We start from the raw sequence: 18,115 nt of genomic DNA on the forward strand, positions 1-18,115 counted from the left end.
AGTATCAGATGGGCATGCATCTCGAGTCTTAGATCCGATGCATCGCCGTAGCTGCCCCCACTTCTGAACGCCTTATCACCTCGCGCCCTACGCGCCTTGCCTTGATATTGACTCTCCCTCCCGATATCGCTTTGAGATTCGAGAAGGACTCGGATCGTTAAGCGCAGCCATGGCGACTACCACAGTGCATGTGCCGGACCAGACGACATACGAGGAAGCCCGAAATGGCGCCGCCGCTTATCTGCAGTCGCGACTCTCGGCGAAAGACAGTATTGCCGACGAGAACTTCGAGATACCAATTGTCGATCTGACGCCTTCATTTTCTACTTCCCTTGAGGACCGCCGAGGGATTGCTGCGCAAATTCGTCAAGCCTGCACCACCTCTGGGTTCTTCTACATTAGCAATCATCGCATACCAGAATCAGCCTGTGATGGCATCCTGCATCAGGCTGATCGCTTCATGCATGAATTACCGTTGGGCAAGAAAGAGACTTTGCACCTGAAGAACAACAAGTTTGGCTTGGGGTGGGAGCCGAGCGAGTACACATCCATCGCTGGCGACAAGGAGGAGAAGGAAGTCTTCAACTTCGCATACGAAGAGCGTCTGGACTTTTCTGGTGGCGATGGCAAATACAAGAATCTTGACGGGTCAACAGAGAAGAGCAACATGTGGCCTGATGAAAAAGACCTGCCGGGCTTTTATGAAAACGTCCGTAAATACTATGGTGCTGTAAGTCAAATTCGCGAGAGGTGCTCATCACGTAGTGTGCGGGAGTGTTTATCGTTTCTAGGTCCTCGATCTCGCACGTCACTTGTTTCGCCTCTTTGCGCTCTCGCTCGATCTCCTCGAAGATTACTTCGACTCCATGACTACGCACCCTGGGGGTATTGCACGACTTCTGTACTACCCGCCCCCCAAAACCCCTCTCACTAACAACCTTACGCGAACTCAAGAAGCGCAGATCGGCCTAGGTGCGCACTCAGATTACGAGTGCTTCACACTGCTGCTCGCTTCGACTATACCTGGCCTCGAAATTCTGAAGCCCTCCGGCGAATGGTATATCGCTCCGCACATCCCCGGTACCCTCATCGTGAATGTTGCCGACTTCCTTATGCGCTGGACGAATGGATTGTATAAGAGCACGGTGCATCGCGTTGTAAACCGGACCGCGGAGGCAAGATACAGCGTGCCCTTCTTCTTTTCAGTCAACTATGACACGGTGATTGAGACGTTGCCGACGTGCCTGAAAGAGGGCGAGGAGAGTCCCTACAAGCCAATCCGAGCGGGAGAATACATTATGGAGAGGTTAAACGCGACGACGGCATATGGCGCAGGTTTCCAGCAGAAAGAGGAGTGATATTTGTAACGCGAAAACGACATTCAGTCTTGCGATTGTGAGCAAGAGTGTGGGATTGTAGGGAGGCAAAGGACCCATGGACGCGACGCGTCGCGACATGCCGGCTAAATGACATCATTCGCGCTACTGTCGCAAGTTCCAGGGGCCCTCTCAACGCCTCGACGTGAACGTCTACATCAATAGCCTAGTATTCCCAACAATGTAGCGGCCTTAACCACTTGATGACGCACAAAATCCTGGACTGCTAATCTTCCATTAGCAGCATAGTTCAGTTTGAGGCCCAGCTCGAGTTCGGAATCTAGTTTCGCTCAAGTTTGTCCGGAAATTGTCCATCTTCGCCGCCCGATTCGAGATGATAACACTAAGCAGTGTTTCAACGTTCGTCTGAACGCATCTTCGGAATCTTTCTGCGAAGAGCATCTTACTATGAGTTTGAAGTCTTGTAAGACAATACGCGGAGATGCTTCTTCAGGGTCTAGTTCGCGAGGCAGCCAACTCCCGAGCTCAATACCGTGCAGAACCTTGCTCGATCTGCCATATTAACACCTAGATGAACACGGCTTACTACTATCAGGCTGGTAGTTCCTGTTTTGGTGTCTCTCGCGTTTTCGACGAATGAGATGCGTCACTTTCGTGCTGATGCGACCGAGCCATCTTGGTGCTCAGTGGCCGACGCGCACAACGTCAACGAGACAGATACAAAAACCACCAAAACAAGTTCCAGAGAGTTTCAAAACAGTTACCGACGTAAAGACGACTAAAGCAATTCCCTATGCCAGCTGCGAAGCGTAGAAAGACCGGCGGTGCGGAGATGAAGGCGAAGAACAAGACCACCGAGCGCAAGCCGCTCCCAGTGACCGTTCTTTCCGGATTTCTGGTAAGTAACAGTTGAGGGATGTGAAGATTGAGACTGACAATAGCAGGGTAGTGGAAAGACAACCTTGCTTCGGCATATCCTACAGTCACCGGACCATGGATTGCGCATCGCCGTCATTGTCAATGATATGGCATCGGTCAACGTCGACGCAAACCTCGTTAGCCGTGGCAACACCAAGAACAGTAATGGAGAGATACGTCTAAAGGAAAAGGTCGTGCAGATGGAGAATGGTGAGACAATGGCCTACCAAGTCCATTCAAGACGTACGCTGACTTCCGAATCAGGTTGCATCTGCTGCACATTGCGAAGCGACTTACTTGTTGAACTAGCACGCCTGGCGTGGTCCGAGAACGCATTTGACCATGTAATCATCGAGAGCTCCGGTATCAGTGAGCCACAACAAGTGGCGGAGACCTTCACGACCGAACTTACTGAGGCAATGATCGACGCCGAGGGATTGGAACCTGAGGAGAAGGAGGTCTTTGCTAAAGTGTAAGTCGAACCCAAGGCGGTGGTACAATACAGTAGCTTACAATTATTCACAGCGCGAAGATCGGTGGGCTGAAGAGCATTGCGACCGTCGATACTATGGTCACAGTGGTGGATGCGTTCCGGTTCTTTTCCGAGTTCGATACGGCCGAGTTCCTGCAAGACCGCTTCGGGCGCGATGAAGTCCCAGATGAGGACCAGCGAACCATATCCGATCTCTTCGCGGACCAAATCGAGTTTGCCAATGTTATCATCATCAACAAGATCGATAGGGCAGACAAGGCAACCCTGGGGCGCGTCCGAGCATACATCAAGTCACTAAACCCGAAGGCGAAGATCATTGAAGCCAGGTACTCCAAGGTGGACGTTCGCGAGATGCTCAATACGGGCGTGTTCAACTTCGGCGAGGCTGTCGCAAGCGTTGGATGGCTCCAATCGTTGCATGAAATGACCGTCATGGACGTCTCGGGAAGAAAGCGTGTCGCACCCAAGCCGGAGACGCTCGAGTAAGTCAATCGGTACCGGAAGCTTCGCTCATGCTGACCTGGATTTAGATATGGCATCGGCTCTTTCGTATATCGCGCTCGCAGACCATTCGACCCAATGAAGCTGTACCGGCTTATCCAGGGCAAGTTCATCTTGCTGCAAGACGAGGCAGAAGACGTCGCCGATGCCGAAGAGGATGAGGAAGAAGAAGATGAAGACGATGATGATGTCAACGACAACGCCATCGATGGTTCATCCGAATCTGGAAAAGCCAGCGCGTCCGAAGATGATTCCGACAAGGTCAGCGACGACGATGAAGAAATTCCCCGGATGGATGACAAGGAAATTCTGGCCAACAAAAAGGCTTGCCCTTACTTCGGCGGCCTACACCGAAGCAAGGGTCTCTTCTGGCTCGCGACGCGTCCTAATCAGATGGGCTCGTGGAGCACTGCAGGCGCGATGCTGACACTCGGCTCTGAGATGCCGTGGTTCTGCTGCGTATCTGAAGAGGACTGGGGCGCCGACGAAGACACGCTGAAGGCTATCAGGAACGACTTCGAAGGCGGTGAGTATCCCATTCACGAAGTACTTGTGAGACATCCACTGACTTCGCATGCCAATATCCAGAGTGGGGCGACCGTAGACAAGAAATGGTAAGGAATATCGCTGTACGAACTGCATGTGAGACAAAGACTGACTTTGTACACCAACCTTTAGGTATTCATCGGAGAGAAGCTTGACGTCGACGGGTTGACGAAGATGCTTAACGCTTGCCTTTTGACGAAAAAGGAGATGAAGAAGTGGGAGAAGGTCATGCATGATGATACGTTGGACGATGACGAGAAGGAAGAGACTCTGCAGGAAATATGGGACGACGGCTACTGGGCCGAGTGGCCGCGGGCGCAGGATGAGGAGGAAAACGACCATGGTCACGATCACTCTCATGACCACGGCCATCATCATCACGGCCACAGGCATTGATCGATGATATGGACGATGGTGGTGTCCAGTTGCGGAAAGAGCAAGAAGCGCTAGTCATGACGTCATCGCGCGACAGCCATCCGACTGATCGGAGGACCACATCAAGGGTCTCCTCCTAGCTTTTTTCCTAATGCAATTGCTACTCGCGCTTTTTTCTACGATGAAACAATGTTCGCTGCACCCTATTAAGTTCTGAGATTACTGGTCACGGTGATCACGCCGTCAATCTGTGTGCCGATACCACAGGCCAGACCCGGGCGGTTGCTGGCCCCCGCAACGCCTACCTCACGCTGCTGTTGCGCTGATGAGTCGGTCTGTCCCAAGGAATGTCCGCATTTCGGAAAAATTATATTGATCTCTTCGCTGTTCTTCAATCCCCCAATCGTTATGTCCCTAAAGTGCTTTCCGGAAGCGGTCGCGGAGCCTCCCTCCGCTTCGAGAACGGCAGTCCTCCCTCTCAATGCTTCTTGGACAAGAAGCATATCTTATAAGGATGTCTTTTGTCGTCTGGTAATCTTCTTCAACACACCCTTCATCTATATTCACCATGTCGCTGCGTTCATTGCTAATCGGATTGGCACTGGCCGGCTCAGGCTTTTCGCTGGTGTCGCAAGATGGACACACAGGCCGCCTACCAGCTATGGGCTGGAGTACATGGAACGAGTACGAATGCGCAATCAACGAGACCGTCATCCTGGAAGTCGCTGAACTTCTCATCTCCCTTGGTTTGAAAGACCTCGGCTACAATTATGTGAACATAGATGATTGTTGGTCCGACAAATCTAACCAACGCGACAACGTCACAGGAAGGATCCGTCCTGACTATGCCAAGTTTCCGGGTGGCATCAAACATACAGCAGACGAGGTCCATAAGCTCGGGTTGAAAGTCGGCATCTACGGTGATGCTGGCGACACAACATGCGGTGGATACGCTGGCTCACTGGGACACGAGCAAATAGATGCAAAAACCTTCGCCGATTGGGGCATCGACTGTAAGCTGCATACTCTGTACACTCCTCTCCATTGCTCACCCTTGTTAGACTTGAAGTACGACAACTGCGCCGTTGCTGATGAATGGGACGACGAGTACCGATGGTGGCCAGAGAATTGGCTAGGAGGTCCTCCCGCTGAAGATCAGAGCGCTGGCGGAGATGGTGAAGCTCGGCCGATCCCAGCGCCCGCGGGCTACGATTGGACGACCTCGAAGAGCTTCACGCGTTACAAGACCATGAGTGATGCCCTCCTCGCAACAAATCGTACGATTGAATACTCGCAATGTGCCTGGGGCCATGCCCACATCGAGCAGTGGGGCAACGATACCGGCCATAGCTGGCGTATGTGGGGAGACATCTACCCAGAGTGGTACGGCAAACATCAGTATTCTTGGGGCATCATGCCGATCCTCAATCATGCATCCTTCTTCAACAACGATACCGACTTCTGGGGTCATGGCGACTGGGACATGCTTGAAGTTGGCAATGGAAACCTCACCCTACAAGAGAGTCGGTCTCACTTCGCCCTCTGGGCTGCTCTGAAGTCGCCTCTAATCATCGGCACCCCTCTTCACGGTATCGAGCCGGGCATCCTAGAGATTCTGAGTAACAATGAGCTCATCGACTTCAATCAAGATCCCGTCTTTGGAGCTGCAGCCAAACCCTATAAGTGGGGTATCAATGCCGACTTTACTTGGAACCAATCGCATCCTGCTGAGTATTGGAGTGGGCGGTCTTCCAAAGGCGTGCATGTGTTTGCATTGAACACACTGAATGCGACCCAGACCAAGGCCATCGACTTCGCGGAGGTGCCTGAGTTGGATGCGGAGGCTGAATACACCGTGTTCGACTCATGGACTGGGAAAAAGCAGGGGAACTTCCAAGGACGGTACGAAGCAGTTGTTGATTCGCATGACACCGCGGTTGTCCGACTCGTTAAGACGAGCGATGCTGGCTACGGCGCGTCGCACTATCAGTTGTAAGAACAACGAGATGGTTTACGCGAATCCGACGCGTCGTGGTTTTGTCGTGTTGTCGCGAGGTGTGGTTACAACTCGTGTCGCAATCTTCCGTCTTTCCTTCGCGAGGTGGAAGTATACACCGCCTCAAGAGGTACTTACATGTTGAGTCTTAAGTACGTGTAGGCTACAAAATGCGACACAGTTTTAGCCGCCTGATGTAGCTTCAGATACGCGTTACGTCACTCGCGACCAACTCGCGCTTCCCAAGCAACTGGGAAGCGTGCTCCATACCTGGACGTCGGACACACGTGCGGGGTAATGTACACCTCGTATTGCTACATGTCTTTGGTGCATCGAGACTACATCATGATGCATGTTTTATGTTCCGAGGCTAAATGCGACAGGGTGTTCTCCGGATCTTCTCCGGGCCAGAAAGTGTAGGCGAAGCTACTCGGCATGCGATACCATGCAAGACATCAGGCAATGGGTACAAGATCTGCAAAGCAAAAAGTGTGAACTGAGCGTGGAATGCGGGGATCGCGCGCTATACCCAGAATGGGATCCGCAGTGGACAGGCATATTGTCGTCCATCAATGAGAAGCTACAACCACGCAGGGCTGAAGCGATGATCCCAGGTACATAGTCGTGGTGTTTTCCTGGTGTTCTCAGCCCTCATAGCCCATCGTCAGGAGTTCAGGACTTACAGAAGCAGGAATCAGTCCAGATGCTAACTCTAGCGACCTTGACAGTCGCTTCAGGGCTCAGTTCCCTGGTAGCAGCAAGCGATGCACGCCTTTGGTACACAGCGCCCGCCGATTCTGATGCCTGGACAGATGCACTCCCAATAGGAAATGGGCGCCTCGGTGCTATGGTATTCGGGATACCCGTACAAGAACGCATACAGCTCAACGAAGAGACCATCTGGTCTGGTGGCCCTCGAGATCGCGTGAACCAAAACGCGTCCCAGACACTTTCGGATGTAAGAGACTTGCTGGCACGAGATCAGGCAGGCGAAGCGGAAAAGCTGGCGAATCTGGGTATGATGGGCACGCCCCAAAGTGTTAGGAATTACCAACCGCTGGGGGAAATGGAAATCTACTTCGATGGTACCAGCGACTACGAGAATACGACTTACGAACGTTGGCTTGATCTGGGAACCGCACTTACGGGCGTCAAGTTCAGTGTTAATAATACACTATACGAGCGCGAGATGTTCGTGTCAACCCCAGACGACGTACTTGTACATCATTTACAAGTCACCGGACCTGAGAGACTCTCATTCCAGATACGCGTACACAGACCACAGGACGGCTTGAATGAGGCATCAGATCAGGACTGGAACGCGAACGGGGTTGCGTACATGACTGGGGGGACTGGCAGTGTTGATCCCATTGTTTTCACATCCGCTTTGGCTGTCAATACTGACGGCAACATGAAAACGCTTGGCGAATTCATCGTCGTCGACAATGCCACGGAAGCAACGGCTTACTTTGCGGCTTCCACTTCTTACCGAGCCAACGACACGCGCACGACTGTGGACAGCACTATCCAGCGCGCTCGCCAATACACATATGCCGAGCTTCGTCAGCGCCACATCGAAGATTATGCACCGTTGTATAATGCCAGCATTCTGGAGTTCACCGGATCAGACGCAAACGCTAGCAGCCTTCCAACAGACGCGCGTATCAACGCAACACGCGAAGGAGCTGTCGACCCAGGGCTAACTGCTCTAGGATACAACTATGGCCGCTACATGTTGATCGCATCGTCGCGCATTGGCAATCTACCGTCCAATCTCCAAGGTATCTGGAACAAAGAATTCATGCCGCAATGGGGCTCGAAGTATACAGTCAACATCAACCTCCAGATGAACTATTGGCCCGCGGAAGTCACCAGTCTGTCGAGCTTGCACACGCCTTTGTTCGATCATCTGGATCTTATGCGCAAAGATGGAATGCATACCGCTCGTAGAATGTATAATGTGTCCGGATCCGGGTGGATGAGCCACCACAACACCGATCTTTGGGGCGACACTGCGCCTGTGGATCGCTATCTTCCGGCTACCTACTGGACATTGTCGTCTGGCTGGCTTGTTACCCATATACTCGAGCATTACTGGTATACAGGTGACAAGGACTTCTTAGCTTCCAGGCTGGATATCGTCGCCGGTGCCATTGAGTTTTACTTGGATACACTACAGCTATACAGCATCAATGGGACGGAATATCTTGTCACTAATCCTTCTGTGTCCCCGGAGAACAGTTACATTGCTGCAGACGGAAAGACATACTATTTCGACATTGCGCCAACTTGCGACATCGAAATCCTCAACGAGCTTTTCACGAACTACCTCCGGGCGGTCAAGACTCTCAACAACGGCACCGTGGACTCGTCATTCTTGCAACGAGTTCGAGGCACCCAAGCGAAACTTCCACCATACCGCTACTCAACGCGCTATCCGGGCACGTTGCAGGAGTGGATGCAGGACTACGAGCAAGCAGAACCAGGCCATCGCCACGTGAGCCACTTGTACGCACTCTATCCAGGCACGCAGATCTTCCCACCAGGTGCGCCAGGCTACGACGCCAAGCTCTTCAACGCCGCGGCTGCCACTCTGGAAGATCGGCTATCCCATAACGGCGCTGGGACAGGATGGTCGCGCGCATGGACGATCAACTGGTACGCGCGGTTGCAGAATCAGACAGCGCTGGCTGAGAATGTTTATCAGTTCTTCAACACCAGTGTGTACAATAACCTGATGGATGTTAATGAAGGCGTGTTCCAGATTGATGGCAATCTGGGCTTCGTGAGTGGTGTGGCGGAAGCGCTACTTCAGTCGCACATCGTGGATGAAGAGGGTGTACGGGAGGTATGGCTTCTACCCGTGTTACCTGAGCAATGGAGCTCGGGAAGTGTGTCTGGGCTCGTGGCTAGAGGTGGTTTCGTGTTCGATTTGGAGTGGGTCGATGGCAGGATTAGCAAGATGAAGATGATGAGTCGGGTTGGTGGGAATGTGGTAGTCAAGTATGATGCTGGGTCGGGAAACAGCACAGTAGCTGAACATGTTGTTACGGCTCGCGCTGGGGCGATCCAGGCAGTACCTGGTGGTAAGATGAGGTTGGATACGAAGGCGAATCAGATGATGGACTTTGAGTTTACGTGGTGAGCTTCGTGCTCGTACGTGGTAGGATCGCCGAACTCGGAGCAATAGCAAAGACGAATCATCTTTTCTATTTAAGAACCTATGCTTCAGTCTTGAGACACTGAACGATGCACACTTCCGATGGCGGATATAGACGCGGCAAAATCTTTGCGGTCGATGTGAAGTGCGGGCGACAGTGGATATGCGTCAAGAACGTGATACAGGTGGTTCTTACGATAATTTGGAGCTTGCATTTCGATAGCCACAAGCAATGCCGTATTCTCCACGCTGTCGTAGGCAGCACGCGTTGAAGGATGAAGAAGGGTTGAAGGGGTGCGCTAGGCCAAAGACAGGTGTAAAATGGAAAGCGCGCGGACCTAGCGCGAAATCGCGAGGAAAGCGCGTCTGGTCCTTGTCCCCCTAGCGACAGCGTGTGTTTGCCCCTCTACAACCACCATTACGACTGACGAAACGCACGATACACATAATGGCGGACAGACAGACTCCTTTCTCAATCAGCCTCTTCGGGAGCCAAGCCGGCGATGGGCCCGGGGATGCAGCTGCGCCCTCGCGCGTGCACCAAGCGCTGGTCGACTTTATTATGGACTTTACCCTCGACAACATCTTCGTCTACAGGTATGACAGGCAGTCGCACGTGCCATGTGCAGTCTTCTAACCGTTTGCAGAGATCAAATTCGCGAGAACGTTCTCTTGAAGCAATACTACTGCGACATTGACGTCGCGCATCTGATCAGCTACAGCCCAGAGCTTGCACACGATCTCAGGCAGAACCCGGCAGAGATTATACCCCTCGTACGTTGTACAGTCTGAAATTGCGTGCGCATGCTAATGCCTCGCAGTTCGAGTCGGCATTGAAGACGTGCACGCAACGCATCGTCTACCCCTCACAAAAGAACATCCAGCTCCCAGAACACCAGCTGCTCCTCCACTCGAACGCCTCTGAACTCTCCATCCGCGACCTGACCGCGACCAACGTCTCGCAACTCGTTCGTATACCCGGTATCATCATCGGCGCATCCACACTTTCGTCCAAATCCACCGCGCTCGCTATACGATGTAGGAATTGCCAGCATGAAGAGATCCTCCCCGTATCGGGTGGCTTCTCCGGTGTTTCCCTCCCCAGGACATGTGGTAGAAAGAAGGGAGAGGGCGAGCAGGGAGAACAATGCCCGCTGGACCCTTACTATGTCATGCACGAGCGCTGCCAGTTCATTGACCAGCAGGTGCTCAAGCTGCAGGAAGCGCCTGATCAGGTTCCGGTCGGTGAACTACCACGACACATCATGATCTCCGCAGACCGCTATTTGGCGAATCGCGTTGTTCCGGGTACACGGTGTTCAGTGATGGGCGTCTTCTCTATCTACCAGCAGAAGGGCTCGAGGCGTGCAGGCAACGCCGCAGTAGCCATTCGCAACCCATACATACGCGCTGTCGGTATACACGCTGAGGTGGATCATGGCAGTAAAGGCAACGCTGTCTTCACGGAGGAGGAGGAACAAGAATTCCTGGAGATGAGCAGGAGGCCCGACATCTACGAAGTTTTCGCGCGCTGCATCGCACCCTCTATCTACGGAAACCAGGACATCAAGAAGGCTATCGCTTGCTTACTGATGGGTGGCGCAAAGAAGATCTTGCCGGACGGGATGAAGCTGCGTGGAGACATCAACGTACTACTCCTCGGTGACCCCGGTACCGCCAAATCGCAACTCTTGAAATTCGTCGAGAAAGTGTCACCCATCGCCATCTATACCTCCGGAAAGGGATCTTCAGCAGCTGGTTTGACAGCGTCTGTGCAGCGCGACCACAACACACGAGAGTTCTACCTCGAAGGTGGTGCTATGGTACTGGCCGACGGCGGCGTGGTATGCATTGACGAGTTCGACAAAATGCGTGACGAAGACCGAGTAGCCATTCACGAAGCTATGGAGCAACAAACCATCTCCATCGCCAAAGCAGGTATCACCACAATTCTCAACTCGCGAACATCTGTACTAGCGGCCGCCAACCCCATCTTCGGTCGTTACGACGACATGAAGACGCCCGGCGAGAACATCGACTTCCAGACTACCATCTTGTCGCGTTTCGACATGATCTTCATTGTACGCGATGAACACGATCGCGGCCGTGACGAGCGAATAGCAAAGCACGTTATGGGTATCGCAATGGGTGGCCGAGGTGTCGAAGAGACCGTACAAGCCGAGATTCCGATCGAGAAGATGAAGCGCTACATCACATACTGTCGACAAAAGTGCGCGCCTCGTCTCTCGCCTGAGGCCGCGGAGAAGCTGTCTAGTCACTTCGTCAGCATCAGGCGGCAAGTGCACGCTTCGGAGATCAACGCAAATCAAAGATCCAGTATCCCGATTACTGTGCGTCAACTAGAAGCCATTATCCGTATCACCGAGTCGCTGGCCAAATTATCGCTGTCGCCTATCGCTGACGAGTCGCACGTCGATGAGGCCATTCGTCTCTTCCTCGCGTCTACGATGGACGCGGTGAATCAGGGCGAGGGTCAGAGCTCGAAGGAGCTTATGGACGAAGTCAACAAAGTCGAAGAGGAACTCCGAAGACGTATGCCTATAGGCTGGCAAGTCAACCTTTCGACGCTCAAGCGTGAGATGGTCGATGGAAAGGGTTACTCGGAACAAGCACTCGCTCGCGCACTTCACGTTATGAACGCCCGCGAGACGATCAGATGGAGACATGGTGGTAGTGTAGTGTTCAGAGCAAGCGCATGAGCCATGCGCTGGAATTGAATGGGCATAACGGCGTCTAGCGTTGATGGTGTTTGCATATGCGCTGCGGGGGTTTTGATCGTGGATTTTGGGCAGGCAGCCACGCCGATGCTGTTTCGTCATGAGATACACTGGAATGTTCACGATGGAGAGCTGTATCGCGGCGTCTTCCTAGCAATGTAATGTTGGATTTATTCCCCATAAGTTATGCTCCCTCTTACCTTCTGCTGTGTTCGATGTTGTCAGCGTTGCAATACGCTCTTATGCCGGTGTGCAGCGGCCATCCTCCACAGCGAGAGGCCGCAGATGCCGCAACCGCCACCCGCACCTTTCCAACTCCTGCCTTCTCTCTCTTTCTCTTTCTCGGCCTGAACAGCCGGCGGAGATCAGCTCCGCGCCATTGCACAGCCCGCCGTCGGTCACTGATCGAAACTCGCGCACATACTGCTCAGGCAGCCCAGCGCATCGCCCCACCCAGACACACCGAGACCTCTTCGCCTCGTCATTGGACCCGTCCCCCACATTGGCCAATGACTATGCTCTTGCTCATAGGACGATGATATGATCGATACTTCCATACCCCGGTCCGGTCGCTTGTGAACCAGGGCCCTGTAGGGCTGCAGCGGGCGCTAGCGGGATCTAAGTTTCAAGGTGAATGCTACCTGGGTAGTCAGTCCTCCACGAACTAGAATCAAATCTAGCGCCGCATCTTTGACAATAATAAATTGAGTATATATGCCTTGTCGGTACGCTACTGGGAAGGGAGATGCTTCCGTGGGACGATGTCTTCGGTACTGTGGGCGTGGCTAGTGCGGCTCTGAAAGCTCGGACGAAATTATATGGTGCTCAAGAAGCGGGCCCACAGGTTTGTATCAGTATTTGTCCCGTGACGAGGAGAGTGTGCTTTGAGAACGGCTTGTCGAACATCCGGCTTGGAGAATGGAGGAAGTGGCAGCCTTGGGTGGTATCGCTTTGTGGCAGTGATGGTATGGACTGGTCACTGCGACATGGTGAATATCATCTTGATGATTTCGAACCTATAAGATGATACTCAATGTACCAATCGATAAATACCTACATTCTGCCAGTTTCCCGTTCATGTACCTAGAGATAGGCGCGCACAGTGTCAGGCGGGTACTTGCGGCAGTGACGGACAGGCCTCTGATGGGCACCGCACGCCCATTCCATATCAGCCACGATATGACGTCGGAACGCTGAAAGTATTGGAAACCAGCGGCGGAGAAATTTATGCATCTGCAATTGACAAAGGGATCAGGCTCATTCAGCTATGGCTCACTGTGTGGGGGCGCGCGTCGGCCCGCGCCGTACCAATGTAGGACACACTTCGCAGGGGCGCTATGATGATCTCTCTGGGGGTGGAGGACGTGGGCCTAAGGATCAGCCTGGACGTGTCTGCTAAGAATAGGTTCAATTCAGATTCCAAGCTAGCTCACTCTCCAACTTCTTCTGAACGCCGTGACTGTGACGGCCTTTTCGATAAAGTATATGTGGATCTCAGACTGCTCAGCCCCGTTCGCATCGGCCATCGTCTCAGAATCTACGGAGTCGCGAAGACGGCGAGAGCGCCGTCCTCCAAGTATTAGTTGGGTCGGCATCACCGACTTGGAAGACGAAGTTGCTGATTGGAGCCCTGGGTATATGGCCAATGCACCCTGAATTTCTTGTGACTCGATCTTTCTCTCCAAAGCCACGGGCCTGCAGGGTTTTTTGATGGTTCTCGCTAGGGCGTAGAGCGCGAAGTGGATCTGTGAAAGCTGTAGCCAGTAACTCGTCTCCAGTTTCTCAGAGCATGACTTTGCCGATCGTGTTGCGTGCTTTCGGTGCGGCCCACCATGCCAGAATGCTTGCGGATTTACAAGAGGTTATCTTTTGCATTCGCTGCTGTGACGCATTCCCTGGATGTGTCTCCAATGAGCCTTTTCTTCATTTAATTGTGTTGCTGCCTAAGATCATAGCCATGTGGTCATATGATGTGAGTAAGTTGTAATGATACCTTTTGAATAGCCCAGACTGAACTTGAACATGTCTGGAGACTACTTCAAGATAAATACATGCAAGGTAGCTGACCTGACGGCGATGTAGGCTCCAGGTGTTCAGTTTTCCCTAGGGTGACGTGAAGCCCGAAACAATTGCCAGTAATTCCAGATTGCAAAAGGGAGGCCTGGCAAATATGCTCAAATGCTTGGAGTGGGGGCTGGACCATGCCGTGGTTGACTGCACTGACTACCCTAGTTCAGTCATATTTGTGAGGCATTAATTCGGGAGGAAACCACGTGCGACCGTTAATTCATGATAGTAGCGACTAACTCTGGGTGACTGGTAGTGGGGAAGTAACGAATGCTAAGGGAGACAGATGCCTTATAAAGACTGACTGCCCATCTCTTACAATTTTGTTCGCTAACATTTCTAACATCTCCGAATTGATTGCCCATCCATCATGGAGTACGAGTCTTTTACAGAAAACGGGTACCAGGCATGGTTTCCGTTCCCCAGCGAGTTCAACTATGTCCGCCGCCCTAGCGCCGCCGGTAAGTTGATCCGTTCCGCTCCGGACTCGGCTTTGCTCGGGATAAGACGCCCGCTGATCTGATAACTCAGGATCTCCATCTGATAACCAGGACCCCAACGCACCCTACGCTCCGCCGCGCAACATGGCCTCGTCGAACAATGCCGCCACACCTGGCTCAGATTGCAGTCCTGCGCCCTCGCCTGCCGAGTCTTCGGGAAGCACCTTCTGCACCACTGCCGATTTTGAACAAGACCGCCGCAGCTCCATCCGCCGTGAGTAACGTGATTGCTTTTTCCGCGCGTCCCGCGTACCAGCAGTTCGCCGCAGCTGTTGGCTGCCAGACTTGTCCAACCGCGTGATCGACCCTTGCCCACTTCCACAACTGACACCGACCCAGAACTCGTACCAAGGTCCCCTCCACGCCCTCACGTCGCCGCCACGTTGTCCGTCAACACGCAAGCCAATGGCCCCTCCCAGTCGGGCGGGGGGCCTACGAGCATGATACATTCCATCCCGCCCCGACCCAAGCCCGGCCGCAAGCCTGCCACCGCGGAGCCTGAGACCAAGCGCAAGGCCCAGAACCGCATCTCGCAGCGCAACTTCCGTGAACGCAAGCAGAAGAATGTCCAGATGCTGCTCGAACAGGTCAACCAGACCAGTACAGAATTCAACGATGCCCGCAACCAATGGCTACGGGAAAAGCAGCTTCTGGAAGACCGAGCACGGGTTCAAGCACAAGAAATCCAGATACTGACAGAGCGTCTACGCACAAGTGACGCCCAAACGATTATGTGGAGGAATATGTACCAGAAGGCGAAAGCAGGCGAAGACGTTTGCACGCCAAATTACGAGGACGACTTTGCTCCCATACATCCCATGCAGGACCGCGTTCGAATCCGTAGCGCACGCCACGACGCACCGTTCGAGAGCACGCAATCAGGATGCGATCGCTGCACGCCTGAACATTGCGCCTGTCTCGCCGACCTCACCAATGATATGCAACTCCCGGACGAGGCCTCGGCTCGTATGGACGGCATGTCCATGACTGGGATACTTCGCGGCGGCCAAGGAGAATTCGACCAAGAGAAGCATCCCCACGTCGAGTTCGAAGTCGACTTCACCAACAAGTTCAAGAGCGCATCTACATTCGCACCATCGACGGAGGACAACAAGATTACAGACTGTGGCTTCTGTGAGGGACAAAAGGACATTTGCATATGCGATCCCCCTGCTCGTGTTGACAGCGCCGACGAGGGCATCTCACTCACGCGCATGAAGAGTGGTTCTTCAGCTGAAGAAGCGAAGCCCAACATGGCCATGACCGGGCCTGGCTCTTGTGCCGACTGTCAGTCAAACCCCCAGCAGCGAGCCTGGTGTCAGCGAGTCGCTCAGCTCCGGAGCGAGGAAACCCCTTCGAGCTCACGGCGCAACTCAAGCAAGAGCAGCTCGCTCGATATTATGGAACCTAAGGCATCGACCAGCATAGACATGAGCGCCGGCATTTCGTCGCCTGTGGGTACTGGGCGGACAGTCGGCTGTAGCGATGCCTTCAAGCTGCTTGATGGTCGAGTTTCGACGGATCCGAATGCCATGGACTGGCGCCAACTAAAGCCTGTTCCGCAGGCTTTCGGACGCCAGGACACTCGCAGGGACACATTCACTATGGAACCCGGCATGTACAGCGCGATGGAGCTGGACGCCAGCAGCATCCTCACTACCCTCCAACACGCCCAGCGTCCTCTCAGGACCCGCCCGTCTGACGGCCCACATGCGCCGCTGATCGAAGAGGCCGAGGAACGGCGCCGAGCTTCTTTCTCGCCCATGACCAAGGCCGAGGATCACGCCATGATGGACGCAGTCTCTCACTACAATATCGACCACTGATAGCGCCCTCCTGTCTTTGCTTTGCCAGATACCCCACCTTTAGCGGTTCCGCCAGCAATCCGCGGCGTTGATATGCGAGAGTGTCTGTATCCTGTTTCGCATGGTCGTTCATCCGTAACGAGAACACAACTTGAGGGTTTTGACGGTCGCTATGAATAACGACGAGTGGACGGTTACACACTCTTCACTTTCTTGCATTCTGTATCATATCGCATGGCTACTGCAGCCCGGAATTAGACTAATGATTACACGTTTCAACGAACCCAACTACGGGTCAAATGATATCCTCTCAATTCACACCTTTGCCTGCATGTGACGACCCTCAGAGTTCCGCTGTCCGTAAATAAGTTTTTCAGGATTACACCGAATGTACGTCCGCCCGTGCCCAGCTCCGCAGCTTGGCTCGTCAACTTCCGGGCATGGGCGAAATCACACCACCGCCGAATCTGGGCATCCGCGCTCCGAAGACAGACCGCCATTTCTGGTTCAGCCAGTCGCGTCGAATATGTCTACGCGTACAACATTAAGTTTACATGAGCGATATAGGCTGGAGATGGTTCGGAGCTGGTCTTGGACTGTGAGTGGCTCTTCGGGCATCCGGTGTCGCATCTTATCTGATGATCTGATAAAACTCTGCAGCGCTAGATTCCGGACCCAGCCATAAAGAGGCATGAGGGGTAATGGGACCCGACATGCGGGGAGAAGTCTTACCCACAATCTACGTTCGCTTCTATGCAACATGATGATGGTCGCAAAGGAGCCAGAAAATCTTGGAATGAAGATAATGTTACACTGATCTACAAGGAATGTTGTCACTGCTCTTCGCTTCTCCTTTCGCACGTCGTCACAGCTCGGTGCGCACCGTCGCGCCTGACTGATGTTTAACCCCACGCCTTCCATATGCGCATGCCGTAGCTCCCTCCGCATCTCTCGCTCAACAATACCACTACTTCTTCACTCCATTAACGACAATCTCGTTCCCTTGGCCCACCCACTGACCATGCGGACCAGCTCTCACAGCGACCTGCGCATGTTGTCAGTATCAATTGTACTCTGACCCTCAAACCCCGTTTTCAGTGAAAGCATACTTGTACATCGACGCCCCATCGTTGCGCATTGGCAAGAGCAACATTCGCGGCTTCTTGCTCTAGAGCTGTGGCGGCAGTGGCTAGTTTGCCGCCGATGGCGCAGAGTTCTCCACCGAGCTTGTTCAGGTCGGCGGCGAGCTTGAGGAGGTTGTCGGGGGTGTTGTGTGACATGCTTGGCGACTTGAGTTTGATGATCTGGTGTGGCAGGTTCAGATCGAGGTGGCTGCCAAGTGAGTGATGCTTCGGCGCTGGATATCTGTCAAGGCTTGTCGCGCAAGAAGTGTAGTAGAGTGATGGTAGTTGTTGATGACAACTATGGCAAGAGGATATATGCGTACTTGGCGATATGGAAGGGTGAAGGTGTTTGCCTAGCTGGACGGCACACTGATCAATACACGAGCATTCCAGTACGGAGCGAACGCTACTCGGCCAGCGATGCTATACTTGAAGTACAGTCAAACATCTAAGCATCATCCACAAGCATGTCGATCAGTACAGCGGAGTAAAAGAGTTTGTGTGGTCAATCATCCAGTCTTCACATTGTGTCTAGCCTCTGCCGCCTTCATGTCA

The 18,115-nt window shown here is 53.3% G+C and overlaps 7 protein-coding genes across 7 annotated transcripts; 6 read left to right on the forward strand and 1 right to left on the reverse strand.

The window, feature by feature from the left end:
- Window positions 1-169: 169 nt before the first annotated feature.
- J4E84_003904 (uncharacterized protein) lies at window positions 170-1,358 on the forward strand (the record flags this gene model as incomplete). The annotated part of the gene is made up of 2 exons (XM_049386513.1): window positions 170-730; window positions 792-1,358. 2 exons carry the CDS (start codon window positions 170-172, stop codon window positions 1,356-1,358), a joined length of 1,128 nt encoding a protein of 375 aa, XP_049245283.1.
- Window positions 1,359-2,130: 772 nt separating this feature from the next.
- On the forward strand, window positions 2,131-4,191 carry J4E84_003905 (uncharacterized protein; the record flags this gene model as incomplete). The annotated part of the gene is made up of 6 exons (XM_049386514.1): window positions 2,131-2,235; window positions 2,282-2,465; window positions 2,520-2,727; window positions 2,781-3,230; window positions 3,279-3,801; window positions 3,928-4,191. The coding sequence occupies 6 exons, from the start codon at window positions 2,131-2,133 to the stop codon at window positions 4,189-4,191; spliced, it is 1,734 nt and encodes a 577-aa protein (XP_049245284.1).
- Window positions 4,192-4,738: 547 nt separating this feature from the next.
- On the forward strand, window positions 4,739-6,166 carry J4E84_003906 (uncharacterized protein; the record flags this gene model as incomplete). The annotated part of the gene is made up of 1 exon (XM_049386515.1): window positions 4,739-6,166. The coding sequence occupies one exon, from the start codon at window positions 4,739-4,741 to the stop codon at window positions 6,164-6,166; it is 1,428 nt and encodes a 475-aa protein (XP_049245285.1).
- A 462-nt stretch (window positions 6,167-6,628) lies between these two features.
- J4E84_003907 (uncharacterized protein) lies at window positions 6,629-9,311 on the forward strand (the record flags this gene model as incomplete). Its single annotated transcript, XM_049386516.1, has 2 exons — window positions 6,629-6,632; window positions 6,952-9,311. 2 exons carry the CDS (start codon window positions 6,629-6,631, stop codon window positions 9,309-9,311), a joined length of 2,364 nt encoding a protein of 787 aa, XP_049245286.1.
- A 463-nt stretch (window positions 9,312-9,774) lies between these two features.
- Window positions 9,775-12,046, forward strand: MCM5 (minichromosome maintenance protein 5; the record flags this gene model as incomplete). Its single annotated transcript, XM_049386517.1, has 3 exons — window positions 9,775-9,923; window positions 9,974-10,100; window positions 10,148-12,046. The coding sequence occupies 3 exons, from the start codon at window positions 9,775-9,777 to the stop codon at window positions 12,044-12,046; spliced, it is 2,175 nt and encodes a 724-aa protein (XP_049245287.1).
- Window positions 12,047-14,501: 2,455 nt separating this feature from the next.
- Window positions 14,502-16,457, forward strand: J4E84_003909 (uncharacterized protein; the record flags this gene model as incomplete). The annotated part of the gene is made up of 3 exons (XM_049386518.1): window positions 14,502-14,592; window positions 14,663-14,845; window positions 14,971-16,457. The coding sequence occupies 3 exons, from the start codon at window positions 14,502-14,504 to the stop codon at window positions 16,455-16,457; spliced, it is 1,761 nt and encodes a 586-aa protein (XP_049245288.1).
- A 946-nt stretch (window positions 16,458-17,403) lies between these two features.
- Window positions 17,404-17,716, reverse strand: J4E84_003910 (uncharacterized protein; the record flags this gene model as incomplete). Its single annotated transcript, XM_049386519.1, has 2 exons — window positions 17,404-17,481; window positions 17,546-17,716. 2 exons carry the CDS (start codon window positions 17,714-17,716, stop codon window positions 17,404-17,406), a joined length of 249 nt encoding a protein of 82 aa, XP_049245289.1.
- Between the last annotated feature and the right edge of the window lie 399 nt (window positions 17,717-18,115).

The sequence above is a fragment of the Alternaria hordeiaustralica genome (genome assembly GCF_023758085.1).
Source record: "Alternaria hordeiaustralica strain BMP 2776 chromosome Unknown scaffold_6, whole genome shotgun sequence".
Classification (NCBI taxonomy): domain Eukaryota; kingdom Fungi; phylum Ascomycota; class Dothideomycetes; order Pleosporales; family Pleosporaceae; genus Alternaria; species Alternaria hordeiaustralica.